The sequence below is a fragment of the Ascaphus truei genome, chromosome 17, assembly GCF_040206685.1.
Source record: "Ascaphus truei isolate aAscTru1 chromosome 17, aAscTru1.hap1, whole genome shotgun sequence".
In the NCBI taxonomy this organism is placed as follows: Eukaryota; Metazoa; Chordata; class Amphibia; order Anura; family Ascaphidae; genus Ascaphus; species Ascaphus truei.
The window spans coordinates 42448734-42467749 of NC_134499.1; the positions used below are offsets into that span (position 1 = coordinate 42448734).

The 19016-nt window shown below is 41.8% G+C and overlaps 1 protein-coding gene across 2 annotated transcripts in view; it reads left to right on the top strand.

The window, feature by feature from the left end:
- SYN2 (synapsin II) overlaps window positions 1-19016 on the top strand; it is a 224150-nt gene that overhangs the window by 181794 nt on the left and 23340 nt on the right. For both annotated transcript variants that reach the window (XM_075574945.1, XM_075574946.1), the window contains exons 7-10: window positions 670-812; window positions 2257-2331; window positions 4598-4700; window positions 17343-17492. In XM_075574945.1, the coding sequence (XP_075431060.1) occupies window positions 670-812; window positions 2257-2331; window positions 4598-4700; window positions 17343-17492 (471 nt within the window). The remainder of the gene's footprint in view (window positions 1-669; window positions 813-2256; window positions 2332-4597; window positions 4701-17342; window positions 17493-19016) is intronic.

Consider the following 19016-nt stretch of genomic DNA (forward strand, 5'->3'; position numbering starts at 1 on the left):
GGAAGGATTTCCTCTTGTTCTTGTGGGGTAGGTTGCAGCCGTGTGATAGCGACACAACCGGTCACATGGTCAGAAGGCCTGTGGCACTCAGATCCAGCAGGCCTTGTCACTCTAGGAGTTACGCTATCCAGGCACTCCAGTGGTTTTGGTGGGAAAAATATATATATATATATACAGTTTAACAGGATGGACGTTTCGGTGCAACCTCGGACTGGAGCCTGGATATCTCTTCCTACAGTACAGAAGTTCCGCTTGGATACTGGATCCAGGAGCACCCATGTAGGGCTTCAGTATCGTTAGGGCGCTCTATTGAGTCGGTACTCTATGAGTTAAGACTTTTTACTAAACATAGCCATTAGGCTCTCATTTATTAAGTGATTTTACTCCAGAAGACACTTTCGTAAGGTAACTTATGGAGTAGTAATATTGCCCTTAGGAGGAGATTCACTAGGCTCCATCACCAGGTATCGCGTGTTAAACGCCATTCAAGTCAATACCGTTAACGCGGTATTAAACAACCCCGAAGCAGCGCTTAGTGAACACCGGCTGTAAAGTCTTGAGCGCTTACATATCTGAATCACTAATTTATAAATGAGCATTTTACCATAATTTCTATATCTAACATGTCTCCTTTATTCTATTCTTTTTCCATAAATAAAAAACCAAAAGGTCAAGGTTGAGAACCACTATGATTTTCAGGACATTGCCAGCGTTGTCGCCTTGACCCAGACGTATGCCACCACGGAACCTTTCGTGGATTCTAAGTATGACATCCGGATTCAGAAGATAGGGAATAACTACAAAGCATACATGTAAGAACATCTCATCTCTGGCACAGTAATCAGTACACAGCGACATGTCTATCCTTCTCTGCAATGCAGGGCACTGGCAGCCAGCGGAGATACTGAACCCTAGCAACTTGTCTTGTGAAACATTCCAGACCTTTTTATTGGCAGCATATAGTGTGTATGTGGAAGAATATAGAGATTCTTCATTATGTTCTCCAGTATTGTGATGGAAGAATAACTGAAATTCGTGTGAACTCCTTTTTTTTATGCAGTCAATCAATCTAAGACCAACGTGTAGTTAAAGGGTCTGATCTGTGGATATATGAAGGCATTATTTTAAACATTGTTGGGTTTATGTATTATGGTATAAGTGGTTGATTTTATTGGGATCATTTTCTTTGATACATATGGTGCATATTTGTTGCTCTGGAATTGTGCCCCTTATGTTTTGATACATAAGCAAATATTCTGCTCCCTCCAAGGTAAACAAGATGCCTGGGTCCAGCCGGCCAATAGGAAGCCACGCTGTCATTGTTTGCAGTTTCCTATTGAATGGCCATTTAAATACCAGTAACTAAACCTGTTAGTATTCCAGGAGCAGGGTGTCTACAGAGCTCAAAAACTGTACAAAAAAAAAAAACGTTTTTGGGTGGGATTGCTGCTTTATAAAGTTATACTATTATAACATATTTCCAGATCTTAAGGGAAGCTTTCTGGAGGCTGCGGGACCTATTCCATATAGTGCAGTAGTGACACTTTGGTGCTAGCGCCCAGAAGTTCCTATCGCCTTTAATAGGACTTTCTGTGCTGCACTTCGTACCTACTGTATGCACAGGTGCAGGGACTTATTATTATTCACAGACAATAACCTGTTGTGTCCCAAACAGTAAAAGGATGTAGGTAAAAAGTGAGGTTGTAATATAGCAACTCTGCAAAAACATTTAGGCCCAGCCCTATAGTGTTTAGCTTGGAGCCACTGAACGGCCCGTTGTAAAATGCTCTAAATCAATGTTATGCCATGAGTAATAATATGACATTATTATGCTGATTGGTCGCTATCAAATAAGCCGTGAAGCGCCTTCTTAGTGCTGAGGAAGAGAGGAACTCTATTCACATGAATGAGAATTTTACCAGTTAGTATTAGGACCTGCAGATTGGTCATGCCTTGATGTTGGCTGCAGGCTAATAACGCTTTGCCCAAAGGGTTTAACTAACCGACCCTTACTCATGAGCAGATTAGGACTGAAGTATTGTACTATATGTTGTGTCACTTTGTATGTTGCGCTGGCCTTTCTGTTTTTGTTTCTATTCAAATGAATGTGTTTGAATCCTGAATAAGGGCCATTGAAATCCTACAAATGGGAGCCAGTGTTCCCTACTTAAATATGAAAGGTTTGTTTCTTGTTTAAAATTCGACGTCCAGCTCCTATACAGTACATACTGTGCCATATTCTTCTCATTTGTTTAGGAGAACGTCTATATCTGGTAACTGGAAGACTAACACGGGGTCTGCCATGTTGGAACAGGTTGCCATGTCAGAAAGGTGAGTAATATTACTAATCTCATGGTGGATGGTCCATCTCCAGAAGAAAAAGGTGGTGTAGCATTTTACAATGAGCATATACGGAAAAGCATTAATCATCGTGAGATACAGTAAAGGTGATGGCACATATTTACTAAGCAGTGACAAAGAGACAACACACTAAAGGGAATTATAATACAATAAGTGCAAAAAACAAAATCAGACAGTAAGAAAGTAAATTCTTGCCCGGAGAGCTTACAATCTAAGTGGTATGTTGGGAGACTTACAGACACAGCAGGTGAGGAAATAAGTGCAGTATATGGCAGTGCTTGATCACAATGGTTGGTAGGAGTGACAGAGTATGGGACAAGAGCCATGAGCCCATTCTATTAAATGCATAAATGCAGAGGTGAATTGTAAGGTTTGACTTAAAGGTGGGGAGAGAAGCAGCGTGTCAGTTTGGTCAGCAGTTAGTTACGGACCTTGCAGATTTAAACAGTCAGGTTCTGATAAACATAATGTGGACTAGACGTTATTCCAGTAAAACTGCCATCTGCAAGAACGATAAAAAGTGAAAAGAATAATACAAAGTCTACAATTTAATTTGCAGGAAAATAAGCATCAATGCCTTCTGTGTATGCATGCATGTATGTATGTACTGTATGCATGTATGTATGTACAGTATGTATATATTCATGTATATATGTACAGTGTATGTATGCATGCATAGTATGTATGGACAGTATGTATGTACAGTATGCATGTATGTATGTACAGTATGTATGTATGCATATTATATACTTACATTACTTATTATAATTACTACTTACAGTTCACTTTTATAGGCATAAAAAGTGCTTGCAATGTAAATTACTTTCAATTCAATGTTTATTTTCCATTCCCACAAACTTGTTAAAAAACTGAGCAAATATTGAACCCGGCATATTTGTATTTCCTCTCAGTTCTTTTACTGGAAAAACAAATATTGTTTTTCCAGTTCTTTTGATCACAAAAAAATAAATCTCTTTGAAGCTTAAAATTACACTGCACCAATACAGGACAGGTGTCCAAAACCAGCGAGTACAACTATTTTGGTCGCAATTTTGGACTGCACAAATTGTTTTCATTGAGTCATAAAATAGTACCAGAGAGACCGAATCCAACCTGTGATGTCTCGAGGGAGACTTAAAGCAGCCGTTCCCTCAGATTTCCCTTTAAGTAATCAGAACCTCATGAACTCCAGGTACTGTACATGTATCAATCATACAGTGAAGAACTCCCCAAGTCCAGAGATACTGTATTTAAAAAAAAAACTTCGACACTTTCTTGAGTTTTCTAGGGTAGAACAAAATGGCTACCTCCGCTTTCTCAGGTGACATCGCTATGTTCAAATGAATGAGCAATATGAGAACCCTGATTAGAGCCTGGAATGAGCTTGAAATATTAAAACCTTTGTCCTGGATCACAAAATAAATGCAGAAAGCTAAGTTGACATTGGAAGCACTAAAACAATTGTAAGACACATGATTAACAAGTATCTATCGCAGATGAAAGCTCAAATAAGTGGGGCGTTTTTCTGTGCATTTCTTAGAAGCTTGAAACCTACGCCACCTTACTGTTTAATGCTTAAAATGAACAGTATACACATACAACTCCAAAAACTAAAGAAAACAGTGAGTTACATTTCATACACTTACAGTAGGAAGCCCACATCATTTGGGCTTCACTTTAAACGCCACAAGAATATCTCGTACAGATGATAGTTTGTTAAAGCTGCAGGCCAAGCAATATTCTACATGTGAGGTTTTTTTTAAAATAAATCAGTTCTATACTATGAGAAAATACTTGTAGTATTTAAAAAGTAAATACTCTGAAAGACATTTTTTAATGTATTATAATGTAACAAGCATTTTTTTGTTTCTATAGCAACCATTTACAAAGTCACATCCTCTTCCTCTTCTGAAACAGGCTCTGGCACACCCCTTTTGAGCCCTGCCCTCTCTCTAGCAGTGCACCAATTGTATCTAGTGACTGCCTGGTCACATGATCTTCTCCACAGAACCGTGCATATTTGGTCCTCTTCTGCTGCACTGACAGCCATTTACTGAACCCCCGAGCCGAATCTTGACCGGTCGATCACAGGACAATGGATCGATCGGCAACTTAGCTAATTACTTATCATTGTGTGGATTGTATTGATGCACATATTAAAGGGAAATAATAATAATGTAAAAAAATAAACTGTATCTTGGACTGCGGCTTTAATGGTATTTGCTTGTTTTTACAGATATAAGCTCTGGGTTGATACCTGTTCAGAAATCTTTGGAGGGTTGGACGTTTGTGCTGTTAAAGTTGTTCATGGGAAGGATGGAAAGGATTATATTATTGAGGTAAGAACATAATTGGATGATTGTCAGTGACGCATCAAAATACGGGCCATATTTGCGAAAAATGTTCTACTCCATAAGACACCTTCGGTTCTGGACGGCACCTTCAGACACCTGGACCCTAAGGGCCACTTGTACTGTGGCGTTACTCCATAGAAAACATTCCACTGTCAGAAGATATCCTACTGTATGCCCCGTTGGGTATAAAGGGCTTTTCTAAGCCATGCTTGAAGGTATCTTATGAAGAAGCCATGCTCTGTAAATACCCCCAATGCCATATCACCCATACAGTGGGGTAGTCTGTAAGTGCATGCAGTATATCTCTACGCTATTCTGTCTCCCTGTGAAAGACATAGTGCGTTGTATCATATGTTATCATGGACCTCATAAGCTTATGCCTGCTGTATTACACAGCTTTCCAGCACAGCATGGGTTAAAGAAGTGCAGAGCTAGTAACCTACTCACAGACATCAGTGTGAGGATGGTTATACTGGCTTTGCAATGTGAAGCTGGGATAGATTTCAAAAACACATTAAATACGTTATGGTGGGTAACAAAGTGACAAAAACCAAAACCCTCCACCGTACAGTGTACCGCAAATACAAATAATAATAATAATAATAATAATAGCATGTTCTTGTATAGCGCTGCTAGTTGTACGCAGCGCTTTACAGAAACATTTTGCAGGCTGAGGTCCCTGCCCCGTGGAGCTTACAATCTATTTTTTTGGCGCCTGCCGCACAGGGAGATAAAGTGACTTGCCCAACGTCACAAAGAGCCGACACCGGGAATTGAACCAGGCTCCCCTGATTCAAACTCTCAGTGCCAGTCAGTGTTTTTACTCACTGAGCTGCTCCTTATCGCTTGTTATCCCAGGTTCACACTGCAGACAGTATAACCAGCGTCACACTGATGAGACCCAAAAGTACCAAACAGTTGTCTGTGAGTGGGTTACTGGCTCTGCACTTCTGTAACCCAGGCTGTGCTGAAAAGTTGTGTAATGCGGCGGGTATAAGCGTATAGGGTCCGTGTTAAATAGATTTTTATTTCACAAGTGGTACTTGTGTTTGCTGTGCACATGGTAAGGTAATGGCGTGTTACCACAGAATCAGTCGGACGCGCCGGAAGCTGGTACTAAGGTAACCTGCGTTAAGGACAACACCGTACCCATAAAAGCAAGTAACACAAAACAATTGGATATCTAATGGATATATTAGAAAAGGTTATATATACTGTACGTACATACTGAACTCAAGGGTTATGTGTATATACAAATATAGTCCCATGGGAATCCACCAGGTATCCTATACTACCAATAAAAAAGAACAAAAGGTATTAAAATAAGAGTGTAGAAAAGGACCCCATGTTCCCCGCATACAAACGTCTGGAGGAAAAGGGGGTCTTTATCCTGTATCAAAAAGCAGAGAAAACTGGAATAAAAATTGGGAGCTTGATACAGTATTTATCATCTCGCCTCTGTGTTTGACCAATGTGGTCTTTCCAGACCCCTGTCTATTTTAGGTAAATCTGGTTTTAGTGGCTGATTTGTTTTGTGAACGTACAAAAACCCACAAGGGCATTTTAGAAGATGAATGGCTTGTGGTTTCGCTGGTAATTTGGGTATGAATTCTCTATTTAGTACCAAACCAGGACGTGGAGCAGACAAATATTTGTTTTCCTATATTTCTTTATGTTGTCTGCTCTTACCAGACTTTGGGCTACATTTTGGGCCTTTCCTTCCATGAAGAACCCAATGTTGGGTCAGTCTGTATTACATGCGTTTTCATACAATAACTTGCCTAAGAGAGCGGCAGTATAAACATTGGGACTGGGTGTCTTGCGGTGCACGTAGGTTCTGGGTCTGTCTCTAGCCTGAGAGCCCAGTTGTAATCCTCTATGTTGCTTTTAATTCTCCTCACCCATAAACATTGGGAAAAACCTTCCCATTTTAGCACGTTAGTCTGTTATAAATAATAGCAAATATGTAACCATATTCCAGATCTTCCGTGGAAATTGCGAGTTTCCAGAACAAATCTTACTGTTGCTTTAGGACATTTAAATTGAATGATATATCAGTATATAACAGGTCAAACATCAACCATAACGTATCTGTTCTTTGCCTCCTCAGTGGGTCAAAGGGGAAGAAAGTACTTATCGCAACCGGGCACTCACACAAAAAGGAACAGACCTGTTCCTCACTTTGCATGACATTGGCATTTAGAGCGGCATATCAGGGTCTGCATTTACTAAGCAAGGCTATTCTACAAGACATCTTTTTGTGCCAGGAGACACATCTGGCTCATTCAAGTGAGCAGCAGAACCTCGGGTTCGAAGTCTCTTTTCATATAACAGATGTTTCTAACACTCAGTCCTGCTTTGCAGAACCTCTCAGGCTGGGAGAACCCAAGGGCAGTGTTACAAAATGATATTAATGTCATCATACTTGGCAATGTTGATGTTTCATTGCTTGACAACTTATTAAACATGCAGGGGGTTATTTACCAGTCTCACATCTAAGACTCTTGGGCAAAATCAGGGCATCATTGCACCAGATTTAGGAGACATTCCCACTGCTTTCAATTAGATTATTTTCTTTGATAAATCCATCTTGTCTGTTTTTGCAACTGGGATACTTTAGTAAATAGACCTTCACAGTGTCCTAAATTATTATTATTATTATTTTTAAAGGTACAACATATAACAACGGTTTACCAGTTGTTTTTAAATGGTGTTTTGTTTTAATAAATTACTGAAATAAAATTGTTACTTATATGTCATCAAAAATACATTGTTAATACATTTATTGAAGGACATTTAACAATCAGAGAAAGAAAAGCCCTTGACTTCACCTCATAAACCATCATTATCAAGCAAGTTATCCCTTGATGAAAATGATCTGGGATTAAATGATGTGTATCATTTCTCATTTTCTATACTTAACTAACAGAAGCCAGCACAAAATACCTCTCTCTCTGCACATCAGCCGGCTGATGCAAGACACGCTCCATTCCTGAAGCTTTTGCTTAACCTCAAAGTATATATAAAAGTTGAATAAGGTCTGTTCATCCTTCAGATTATTCACAAATATTACCTAGAGCTGGTTACAACACATATCACTGCAAAATGCTCAAAGAACTAGATTGGTCATCACTAGAGTCTAGGCGCAAAGTTCACCTTTCCTGTCTTGCCTTCAAATACTTTCTGGGCAAGCTACCCAGCTACCTGAACAAGCTCCTCACCCCTACCACATGCAGCCCTTATCATCTGAGATCAGACTCCAAAAGACTGTTCATGGTCCCAAGGCTCAGCAATGTATCCGGACGCTCTTTCTCTTACCGTGCACCCCAAAACTGGAACATATCTACCAGAGACTCTCATAGCCACCACCAGTCTAAATTCTTATTTAACAGTGTGATAAGAATAATACGTTAACTAAGCAATAAATAACACAGACAATAAAATAGACAATAAAATAGCCAAATGATGTACACTACATAAACGCCCTACTTAAGCTAACTCACAACATGCATACTGTATGTTATTAATAACTCCATAGTAGCCCAATGGACCAAATTCTCATGGGCTAGCTATTCATTAAGTGCTACAAAGGACTTGATATATGCCTAACACTACACTACCTATAATAGCATTGCTTGGCACGGTGAGTAGCCTTATGGTAAGAACACTGTCTTTGAAGTGGTTAAATCCAAGGCCAGCTCTCCTTGTGACCTGGGACAGTCACTTTGGCCATAGTAATTCCCAAAGCTGTGCTTTTGCACCTTCTGACAGACATGTGATATCTCATTAAAGTGGGGTAGCCCGGTGTCTTCCAGCGCTGGAAGGTGCTGTATAGCATAGCACCGAGGCACAACAAACACGAGAATAAGCCTGGGCTCATGCACGTGTACAATGTCAGCAATACATAAGCATTAAGTGCAGATGTATCCACCGTTATTCCTCCCGCTGATGCGTATTAGTGAGGCTTGTATAACGCGGCAGTGGGAGGAGCTGAGATTTCATTCAATCAGCCATGTGCAAAAAGGAGCGGGTCTAATGTGTTATTGTATACCTCACAATAATGCTGGCTACATCTGTATTGTTATTATTATTATTATTATATTATTATTACCTGCATTTGGACATGGTTCTCTGGACCAGTACTCTCCCCAACTCCAGCTACATGTATTGGAACATTGTTCATTTCCTGCTACTGTATATCACCTGGAATGTCGTGTGTGGATCCCGTGTTATGCAGTTTATACCACGCCCCAATCATGTTAACACCTTACAACACCATTCAAGTGTCAGAAAGGGCGAGTTAAAGTGGAAAAGTATTAGCGGAAAAAGTAACCGTTACAACCACAGAAAAAAGTGCGAGACAAAATTCTCATAAAATCCCTGACAATTTAAGGGATGAGAAGAGAGGGGATGTCCCCAATTCTGATGCTACAAACACTGCGGTGTCTTGATAACGTTAATGAGACTGTAGAAATATATTCATAAGTCAAATGCCGGTATCTAAATAATGAGAGCTGTTAGTCCATATGCTTCAGCCAAGTGTGTATGGAACTGGTGCGAAATCACCTCACCTGAGCCCCGCGTGGAGGTAGCAGTCTGTGGAGGCCCGCCAGAATGATCTGAACCCACGTAGCCAGAGATACAGGTAGGACAGATCCTCCTTCTCTCCCTGTGGGGGTGGCAACCCGGGATGCGTAGCCTGATGACCGTGGCGGAGTCCTGCACCTGCAGATTCTCCTTCTCACTCACCGGGTGCCTATGTATCCTCTCGCCATGTTGCTGTTAGGCTCCGTACAGGGGTGGCGGCTCGTGGGGGACAAGTAGACGGTCCACACCTCCGCGATGACAGTCCTGGTCAGACGCCCTTCTCCCGCGGTGTCAGTGTTGGTGGGTGGAGCACCGTCCCTACACTGGCCGGGCAAGGACCGCACAGCTGCTATGGAGGAAATCGTCACGATGGAAAAACAGCTGTATAGCACCGGTATCAAACCGGGCGGCGGGCTTCAATACCGCGGGATAAACAAAAACAGGAAGAATGGAAAGTAGAGCACTGCAAATAAACAAAAAGGGCTGGAGGCAAAAAAATGAACTATTTATTGGGCATTTGTGCCAAAAGGACAGACCCACAAATTAAAAAAAACTCTGACGCAATTCCCGCTGTGGAGGTGTTTAATCAATTTACTCCGCGGCGTCATTTGACGCCACATTCAAGGTAAGGGGTGGGCATGACCTAGGGACAGAGCAGGCAGGGCGGTGGGCGTACCTGAGGAAGTTTGCGTACCCCTGTCTTAAGCAATTGTTCCTATTATGTTATAATATTATGTTACGTGTACTGTAAAGTGCTATGTACCCGGATGACACTGAATAATAAAGATATACATACTGTACAGTACATACATTTGATAAAGATGGAAATCCAACAGGCATAGTGAAACCTGTTGGTTAAATCTCAGGTTATTCCCAACCCTGCCGATTGGAAACTCTGTTATTAATAGAAGTGTTTTATTTATATTCAGCATAAGTTTCAATAAGAATATAACACATTTGTATTACTAAATTGAGACATCATTTGCCATGTCTAAATATAGATTAAGATTTCACTTGTGTGATCATAAATTAGCTGTTTATTGCTACTGCAGTTTGTCTGGAAATGATATTTTATTACCATGTTAATTAGAACAGTGATTGTTTTCACGGGTTCTTTTGAACCTAATAACTTCTGAACTTGATGTTATAAATACTTACACAGAAACTCCAATAGACCCAACACTTCTATAACCGTAACACCGGCTCCATTTAAAATTAGAAGCAGATTTTAAAAATAGAAAATCTAAGTTTAGTGTCAACAGAAGTTTCATAATAACTAGTTATGTTTTCTTAACTATAGACAGATTTTTCCATGGTCATCAATTGCTCCAATACCAGATATTTTAACCACTGCAGTCAGATATTAATAAACAGCATAAACGCAACATTTCAATGAAGATAAATGAATCTGTTTCTACAAGGACTGAAATAATGTTGAATGATTTCCCCAATTAGACTTCAAACAGAGACAAGGCAGTCTGTCTATTTCGAGTGCAAACTGATTCTCTGTTATGAACTCTGTGTGTGTGTGTGTGTGTGTGTGTGTGTGTGTGTGTGTGTGTGTGTGTGTGTGTGTGTGTGTGTGTGTGTGTGTGTGTGTGTGTGTGTGTGTGTGTGTGTGTGTGTGTGTGTGTGTGTGTGTGTGTGTGTGTGGTTTGGGATTCATGGAATAAGGAGCGGAAATAAACCCGAAATGTAGAACATGCTCACTTAAAAGCAACACAGGACATATGTTAGCCGAGCGTAATAATCAAAAATGAATAGACAATGTCGTTCTGTGGCTAAAAAAGGCTTTATTTATGCGAGCTTTTGAGATACACTGATCTCTTCTTCTTGTACCATAAATTCCTAATAAGAACTAATAACAACGTGTGTGTGTGTGTATATGACGGATGACCTCGCAAATCTAGAAAAAAAAGCCAGATGTGAATGACTAATTTCCTGAACCCCTTAACCAGTGTCTGGATGCCCCGCTTCACAGTTTCTAAAGCAGCAATCCCGCCTGGGATCTTACCTGATCCGCAGTCCCTCAATGTCCAGGTATCCTCATTCCCACAATGTTATATGTTGGAGGGGAGGTGTTCTGGGTTAGGGGGGATTCCGATTTCTCCCGTGTGAAGCTTGAGAGTCAGATCTGGAAGAAAGCAGTATAGGTTATTTTGGTGTAGTATAGGGCAGTTAATATATATAGCGTAAATAAGATATCCAGCTGTCAGGGTTTGGCTGTCACGCTCCTCCCTTCCCTTCCCAGTGTAACAGGGACTTATCACTGTTTGAGATAAACTGCCTCTAAATCCAGCAGTGTGCTGGTTAATTGCACACAGGCAATCAACCAGACTCCACCTGGCTGATTACGATTCTTAGAAAAGCCTGATGTGAGAAACAGGAGAGAGATTCCTTAGCTCACATTTGGGCTGACATAAGGAGAACGAGGACTGCAGAGATTCCCTTAGCCCACAACTGGCCTCACTTGATGAAAATATGATGTCTTGATGCACACAGAAGGCTGTATGCTGACAGCAAGACAAGGTACAAGACCTCTACACCTGGACACCGAGAGTGCCATAGCACACACGGGTGCTGACTCAGGAGAAAAGAGAGGCCTTCCCCTACAGCAACAACAACAGAAACAGATATGAGACTTTATTGTTGGACTGTTGTGTGTGTGTGTGTGTGTGTGTGTGTGTGTGTGTGTGTGTGTGTGTGTGTGTGTGTGTGTGTGTGTGTGTGTGTGTGCACATACACATAAACACATGCACATATATATGTTTGGGGTGGTAATCAGCCAAGTTACCCACCCAGTTAGAAGGGGCTAGACTAAAGGTTTAGTTATTCTCCAAAGTGGAGTAGGCCTTTATTTTGTTTCTTTTTGTATGTTTTGCCTTGTTAAAGGAACAGGCGCAATAAAGCAAGGATTTAATTTCACCCTAATCGGTCTTCATTAAATACCTCTGCACACATCTCTTACACCCGGCCTCTCATTTCTCACCTAGAACCTGGCGACCAGCAGAACAATCCCACCCAGGGATATCTGTGAGGGCAGCGCTACCCTCTCCATGTGGTGTTGGTGCATGTGGGTACCTTCCTGGGTACACCAGGGTATGCTCAGACAAGCCGTATCCATGATCCCACGATGCAGGGCCTCTGACACAATCCCCTTCCCGCCGTACATCTGGTAGTACCGGGTGGCCATTCCACAAACCTGGGGAATCCTCCACTGCAGTTCTGTCTGCTCCGCTAGATCTTCCACACACTAAGGGGCAAGTACCTTACTATTGGCCAGCCCAACAGTACTCCACTACCATGTAGGGGAAACTAGCTGGGGCCTATGGGGAACGGGTCTGGCCTAGTCCAGGGGGCTTGACTAGCTCCCAGGACACTACCTCTTATTTTTGAACTTCTCCTTCGTGACCCACTAAAAAATGTATCGCCTATACTGGCCTATAGGGCCTGCACAGACACACACACAGCCACTGATACACACAAACACACACACACACACACACACACAGCCACTGATACACACACAGACACACACACAGCCACTGATACACACACACACACAGCCACTGACACACGCAGCCACTGACACACACAATGATACATACACACAGCCTCTGATACACACACACGTAGCCACTGACACACACACGCAGCCACACAGAGACACTGCTACACACACACACTGATACACACACACTGATACACACACACACACTGATACAGATACACACACACTGATACAGATACACACACACTCGCTCTCCCCTATACGCACACAGACACAAACAGTGAATTACAGGCAACGACGGATGTGAGTGACTGGAGAGGGGGCCAGGGGCACTTGGGTGGGAGAGAGGGGGCCAGGGGCACTTGGGTGGGAGGGAGGGGGCCAGGGGCACTTGGGTGGGTGGGACATTCGGGGGCCAGGGGCACTTGGGTGGGTGGGAGGGGGCCAGGGGCACTTAGGGGGCCAGGGGCACTTGGGTGGGTGGGTTGGAGTAGGCCAGGGGCACTTGGGTGGGTGGGAGGTTCGGGGACCAGGGGCACTTGGGTGGGAGGGAGGGGGCCAGGGGCACTTGGATGGGAGGGAGGGGGCCAGGGGCACTTGGGTGGGAGGGAGGGGGCCAGGGGCACTTGGGTGGGAGGCAGTGACTGGGTGGGGTGACTTACCTTGCCGCCGGACGCTTTCCCCTGCTGCCCCCGATATCCCCTGCGGTCCGGGACGGGAGGTGGGATTGGGGGCATGGGAGGTGGGCTCGGGAGGGGGTGCCACGGGAGGTGAGCTCGGGAAGCTGGCCGCGGGGGGAAGCAGGCCGCAGTAGGAGCTTGTACTTCTCCCTCCGTCCCACGTAACGTGCGGGCCGCAGAGGAGCTGGTACTTCCTCCTCCGTCCCACGTTGGGAGCGGGGGGAGGAAGGGAGCGGGCGGGAGGAAGGGAGCGGGCCCTGCGCAAGCGCGCGGGACCGCAAAGGGAATCGCCGCCATTTTTTTAAAATTGAGCAGGGGGGGCGGGAGACACCGCGCGGCCAGCCTCGCTGCGACCCGGCAATTTTGGTGCCGTGGCCCGCTGCCGGGTCGCGACCCACCATTTGGGAAACGCTGGTTTAGACCACCTGGACTTAAGGTGTCTAACATGTATATCCAGTAAGTCTCACGCAAATTTAGTCTCTTAAGCCTATCTCCACTTAACAGAGTGGAGGGTATCAATTCTAACCCCATCACCAACAAAGAGGATGGATCTTTATTACTTGTTTCCAAAATTTTTTTTGATAAATTGTGTGTCGTGATACCATGAATAATATAGCGTCTGTGTTCTAAAAAACGTGTGCTTAATGTACGTGTAGTTCTACCCACATACTGATAGCCACATGGGCATATGATCATATATATGACAAATGTGGATAGACAATTGATTTGACCTTTCATTACATGTGTAGATTTATTATGATATGATGTGACATTATCCTTTTTATATATATGTTTGCAAGTTAAACATCTACTTCGACCACATGATGAATTGCCATTTTTTTGTATCCTTTTTATTTGAGAAACTGAGTTTGTTTTCAAACGACTAGGTGCCAATAAAGTTTTTATATTCCTGGCTTTCCTATAAATAATTGGAATTTTAGATGGTAATTTTAAACCAATAATAGGATCTCTTCGCATGATGTTCCAGTGTTTGTTTAGGATAGAACTAATATTTTTTGCTGCATTATTAAATGTGGTAATAAACAAAGGAGATTTTGTTGGTATAACTACTTTTTTCTCAATAGTTGTTTATTTCTTTTTGATAATTCTTTTTTGATTTATTGAGTAAAGCTATGCGATCCAGGGCACCAACTTGTTTGAATGTCTCCAAAATGACATGAATGTCGTAACCCTTAGATATAAATTTCTTGACTAACAATTCCCCCTGAACCAAAAAATATCCTTTGTTTATACACACACACATCTATACTGTGTATATATATGTTATAGTTTTTAACATATTTAAGCCCTGTGCACTATAGGCTCCATGTAACCTGGATCATCCTTTACAGCAGATAAAAAAGAGTTTAAGTTCCAATAATCATATATTCTCCTCTGAAACATTACCTCGCAATGTATGAATTGTTATGCCGTAGCAGATATACAAATGTAGCCAGTCTTCCTGTTCTCAGAGCCGTGGCATAAAAAGTGAAACGTAGCGGCTTTAGGGACAGTAAAAGCCACAACTGCCTGCAGGAGGGGGAGGGGAGAGTTTGTTCTCCCCCCCCCCTCGCCCCTCATGATGTGGCCAGAATAACCATTCAGTGTGGCTACAGTGTGTGTATATGTTTATGCGGGCGTGTGTGTGTGTGTATAGATATGTATAATACCCAATATATTTTGCATTACTAATTATAATACACAGCACTCTACAAACTATAAAACAAATCTGCTTCTGACACAAAATTGAGTTGCTATCACTAGATTTGCTGTAAGTATTCTGTGAGCCCCAGCGATGTGTCACTTTGTTACATGATAACATATGAGGCATGATGATGTGACCTGCTTGATTTGCCAGACTGGCTTTATATGGCACTTTGGCAAGTATTGTAGCACAATGTTCTAGCACTACAACTGACTCCTTTGGGAAATACATTTCCATTAGCTCCTTAGTCATTAACTCTTTTCTAGCACCGTTAGGATTTCTGTATAGCGCTGTGTACTTACTGTACCATTTCTGTACAGTGCTGTGTACTTATTGTACCATTTCTGTATAGTGCTGTGTACTTATTGTACCATTTCTGTATAGTGCTGTGTACTTATTGTACCATTTCTGTATAGTGCTGTGTACTTACTGTACCATTTCTGTATAGCGCTGTGTACTTACTGTACCATTTCTGTATAGCGCTGTGTACTTACTATACATTTCTGTATAGCGCTGTGTACTTACTGTACTATTTCTGTATAGCGCTGTGTACTTACTGTACCATTTCTGTATAGCGCTGTGTACTTACTGTACCATTTCTGTATAGCGCTGTGTACTTACTGTACTATTTCTGTATAGCGCTGTGTACTTACTGTACTATTTCGGTATAGCGCTGTGTACTTACTGTACCATTTCGGTATAGCGCTGTGTACTTACTGTACTATTTCTGTATAGCGCTGTGTACTTATTGTACCATTTCTGTATAGCGCTGTGTACTTATTGTACCATTTTTGTATAGCACTGTGTACTTACTGTACCATTTCTGTATAGCGCTGTGTACTTACTGTACCATTTCTGTATAGCGCTGTGTACTTACTGTACCATTTCTGTATAGCGCTGTGTACTTATTGTACCATTTCTGTATAGCGCTGTGTACTTATTGTACCATTTCTGTATAGCACTGTGTACTTACTGTACCATTTCTGTATAGCGCTGTGTACTTACTGTACCATTTCTGTATAGTGCTGTGTACTTATTGTACCATTTCTGTATAGCGCTGTGTACTTATTCTACCATTTCTGTATAGCGCTGTGTACTTACTGTACCATTTCTGTATAGCGCTGTGTACTTATTGTACCATTTCTGTATAGCGCTGTGTACTTATTGTACCATTTCTGTATAGCGCTGTGTACTTATTGTACCATTTCTGTATAGCGCGGTGTACTTATTGTACCATTTCTGTATAGTGCTGTGTACTTATTGTACCATTTCTGTATAGCGCTGTGTACTTACTGTACCATTTTTGTATAGCGCTGTGTACTTACTGTACTATTTCTGTATAGCGCTGTGTACTTACTGTACCATTTCTGTATAGCGCTGTGTACTTATTGTACCATTTCTGTATAGCGCTGTGTACTTACTGTACCATTTCTGTATAGCGCTGTGTACTTATTGTACCATTTCTGTATAGCGCTGTGTACTTATTGTACCATTTCTGTATAGCGCTGTGTACTTATTGTACCATTTCTGTATAGCGCTGTGTACTTACTGTACCATTTCTGTATAGCGCTGTGTACTTATTGTACCATTTCTGTATAGCGCTGTGTACTTATTGTACTATTTCTGTATAGCGCTGTGTACTTATTGTACCATTTCTGTATAGCGCTGTGTACTTACTGTACCATTTCTGTATAGCGCTGTGTACTTATTGTACTATTTCTGTATAGCGCTGTGTACTTATTGTACCATTTCTGTATAGCGCTCTTTCACTTGACTCCTTTTGGCCCCGTAGACAGCCGACTGTCCCTTCACTTTATTGGACCGTAAGCGCCTTCCGCCATCCGAAGGTGTTTTGTGGAAGAGCAGCGCTTGCAAATATGGCCAGTGTGCTTTCCAGCTCCCAGAAAGCAGGGATTCTATGTTTGCTGAAGGATTAGGGGTGATTGCTTGGCTCACAAAATAACTAGCAATTAGCGGTATCATCACTATGTTATTTATTAGTAACATGAAAGATTTTTCTGAATGTGGATATTATGGAGAATGCAAAATAAGAAAATAATATTGTGTACCTACAAACACGCGTATTCTAATTAGCCATCTGATTCAGTAAAGTGAGAAACTATTTTGTCTTCCTTGTTTTGCAGATTATGGATTGTACAATGCCAATAATTGGTGAACATCAGGTGGAGGACAGGCAGCTCGTGGCTGACCTAGTGGTAAACAAGATGAATCAGACACTGCCCAAAACTCCAATACCCTCTCCTCTGAGACCAACTGCAACTCAACAGCCTCAGGTAGAATGACTAGAGAGATCAGTTACGTGTGTATGCCAACGTGTGTTAGTTCTGCTTCTTCACGTCAAACTGTAATTCACTTTATATGTTTAACTATAGAAAACGTGGTATAAATGGTCATATCCATTTTTTCCCACTTAGCTGGAGCATGTGGTCTGCTATAGCAGTACCGGACTGGTACTCAGTGATTCGCTTGGTCCTCTCCAGTATATTTCAGGAAATACAAAGGTGTTGCCTAGAAACGAATGAATAAGGGACATTGCTATGAAGTGGGGCCGTCCCTTAGTCATCGGTCTCTGGTTATTTTTTATTTCTAGAATATGCTGGGGCACCAGAGTTGAAAGTAATGAAGCTGCCCCCCTCCTCACTTAGCCCTCTGGTTGTGGTATGCCTAAAAAGTAGAATGATTGTGGGGGCAATTTTCACAATTTTGTATTCGTATTTCAGTAAATGTGTTCCTGTGCCAGATGTGTGCACAATTGGTTAAGTGGGGACGGTCCATCCATAGTTTGAGATCTTTATTATCCAAAGCGGTAGGACTGCGGGGACTCAGAGAAAAAATATGGTTAGTGGGGTAAGCCAGAGCTTGGCATTACAGGTTCCGATTGGGTGACCAGGCAGCCATCTTTGTTTGTACTCATAAAAATTTAAATGTCTCAGCAACTGGGGAGAGGGGTGGTACCCGAGCTTCCAGTACTGTGGCTCAGCTCCAGGGGACACCAACTTGATTTGAGGGGTGTTTGCAGCTTTAACATTGTTGCACTGTAAAAAACAACAATCAGGGGTGCTGATAAGCAGACCCCAACAAGGTAGCAAGCAGTCCAGTGATTTCTTACCCATAAGGCATTGTGCTATCCACACATTCAGCTACATGTATTAAGCTCATACATGCTTCTATTGCAGTGACACTGTGTGGTCGTTTTACTGTGCAGTTACAGTATACAGGCGCCATAGAAATATGCTGAAATATGATCACTAAGGAATAACTGCAGCCTATGGTCATCTAACAAAACATTGAAATGGGCAGTTATCAGTTGTTTCACCTGTACCAAAATACCAACATAGTTACCCATGACAGACACTCATACAGCATTCTCAAATGGACTTAAACTTGTAGAAAACCGTTGATAACAATACTTCCAAAGCATAAAGAACTTAAGTATTTAATAATAATAGTAATAATGGTACTGAAGTTCTTAAATATATTTTTTTATTCTTGTTTGAAGCCTAATTTAATTTATAAGTTAATATGACACAGTTGTAGTATACTGTATTTGTTATGTACCTGTGATAAATGTGATGGTGAATAGCAGAGTTGTATGTACGATTTGTTCTGCGTGCTATCTCCCTCTCCCTCTCGGTGAATTCTAAATCCAGTTCAGAATACTACGAACTATGGACTTTTAAATTACTATAAGAAATATATGGAATAAATACTATAAACGTGTTTGAATAATACAAATATTGCTGACTTGTTTGATACTTAAGTAACCTTTGGCTTTGCCCAAAGGGCACAAAAATTAT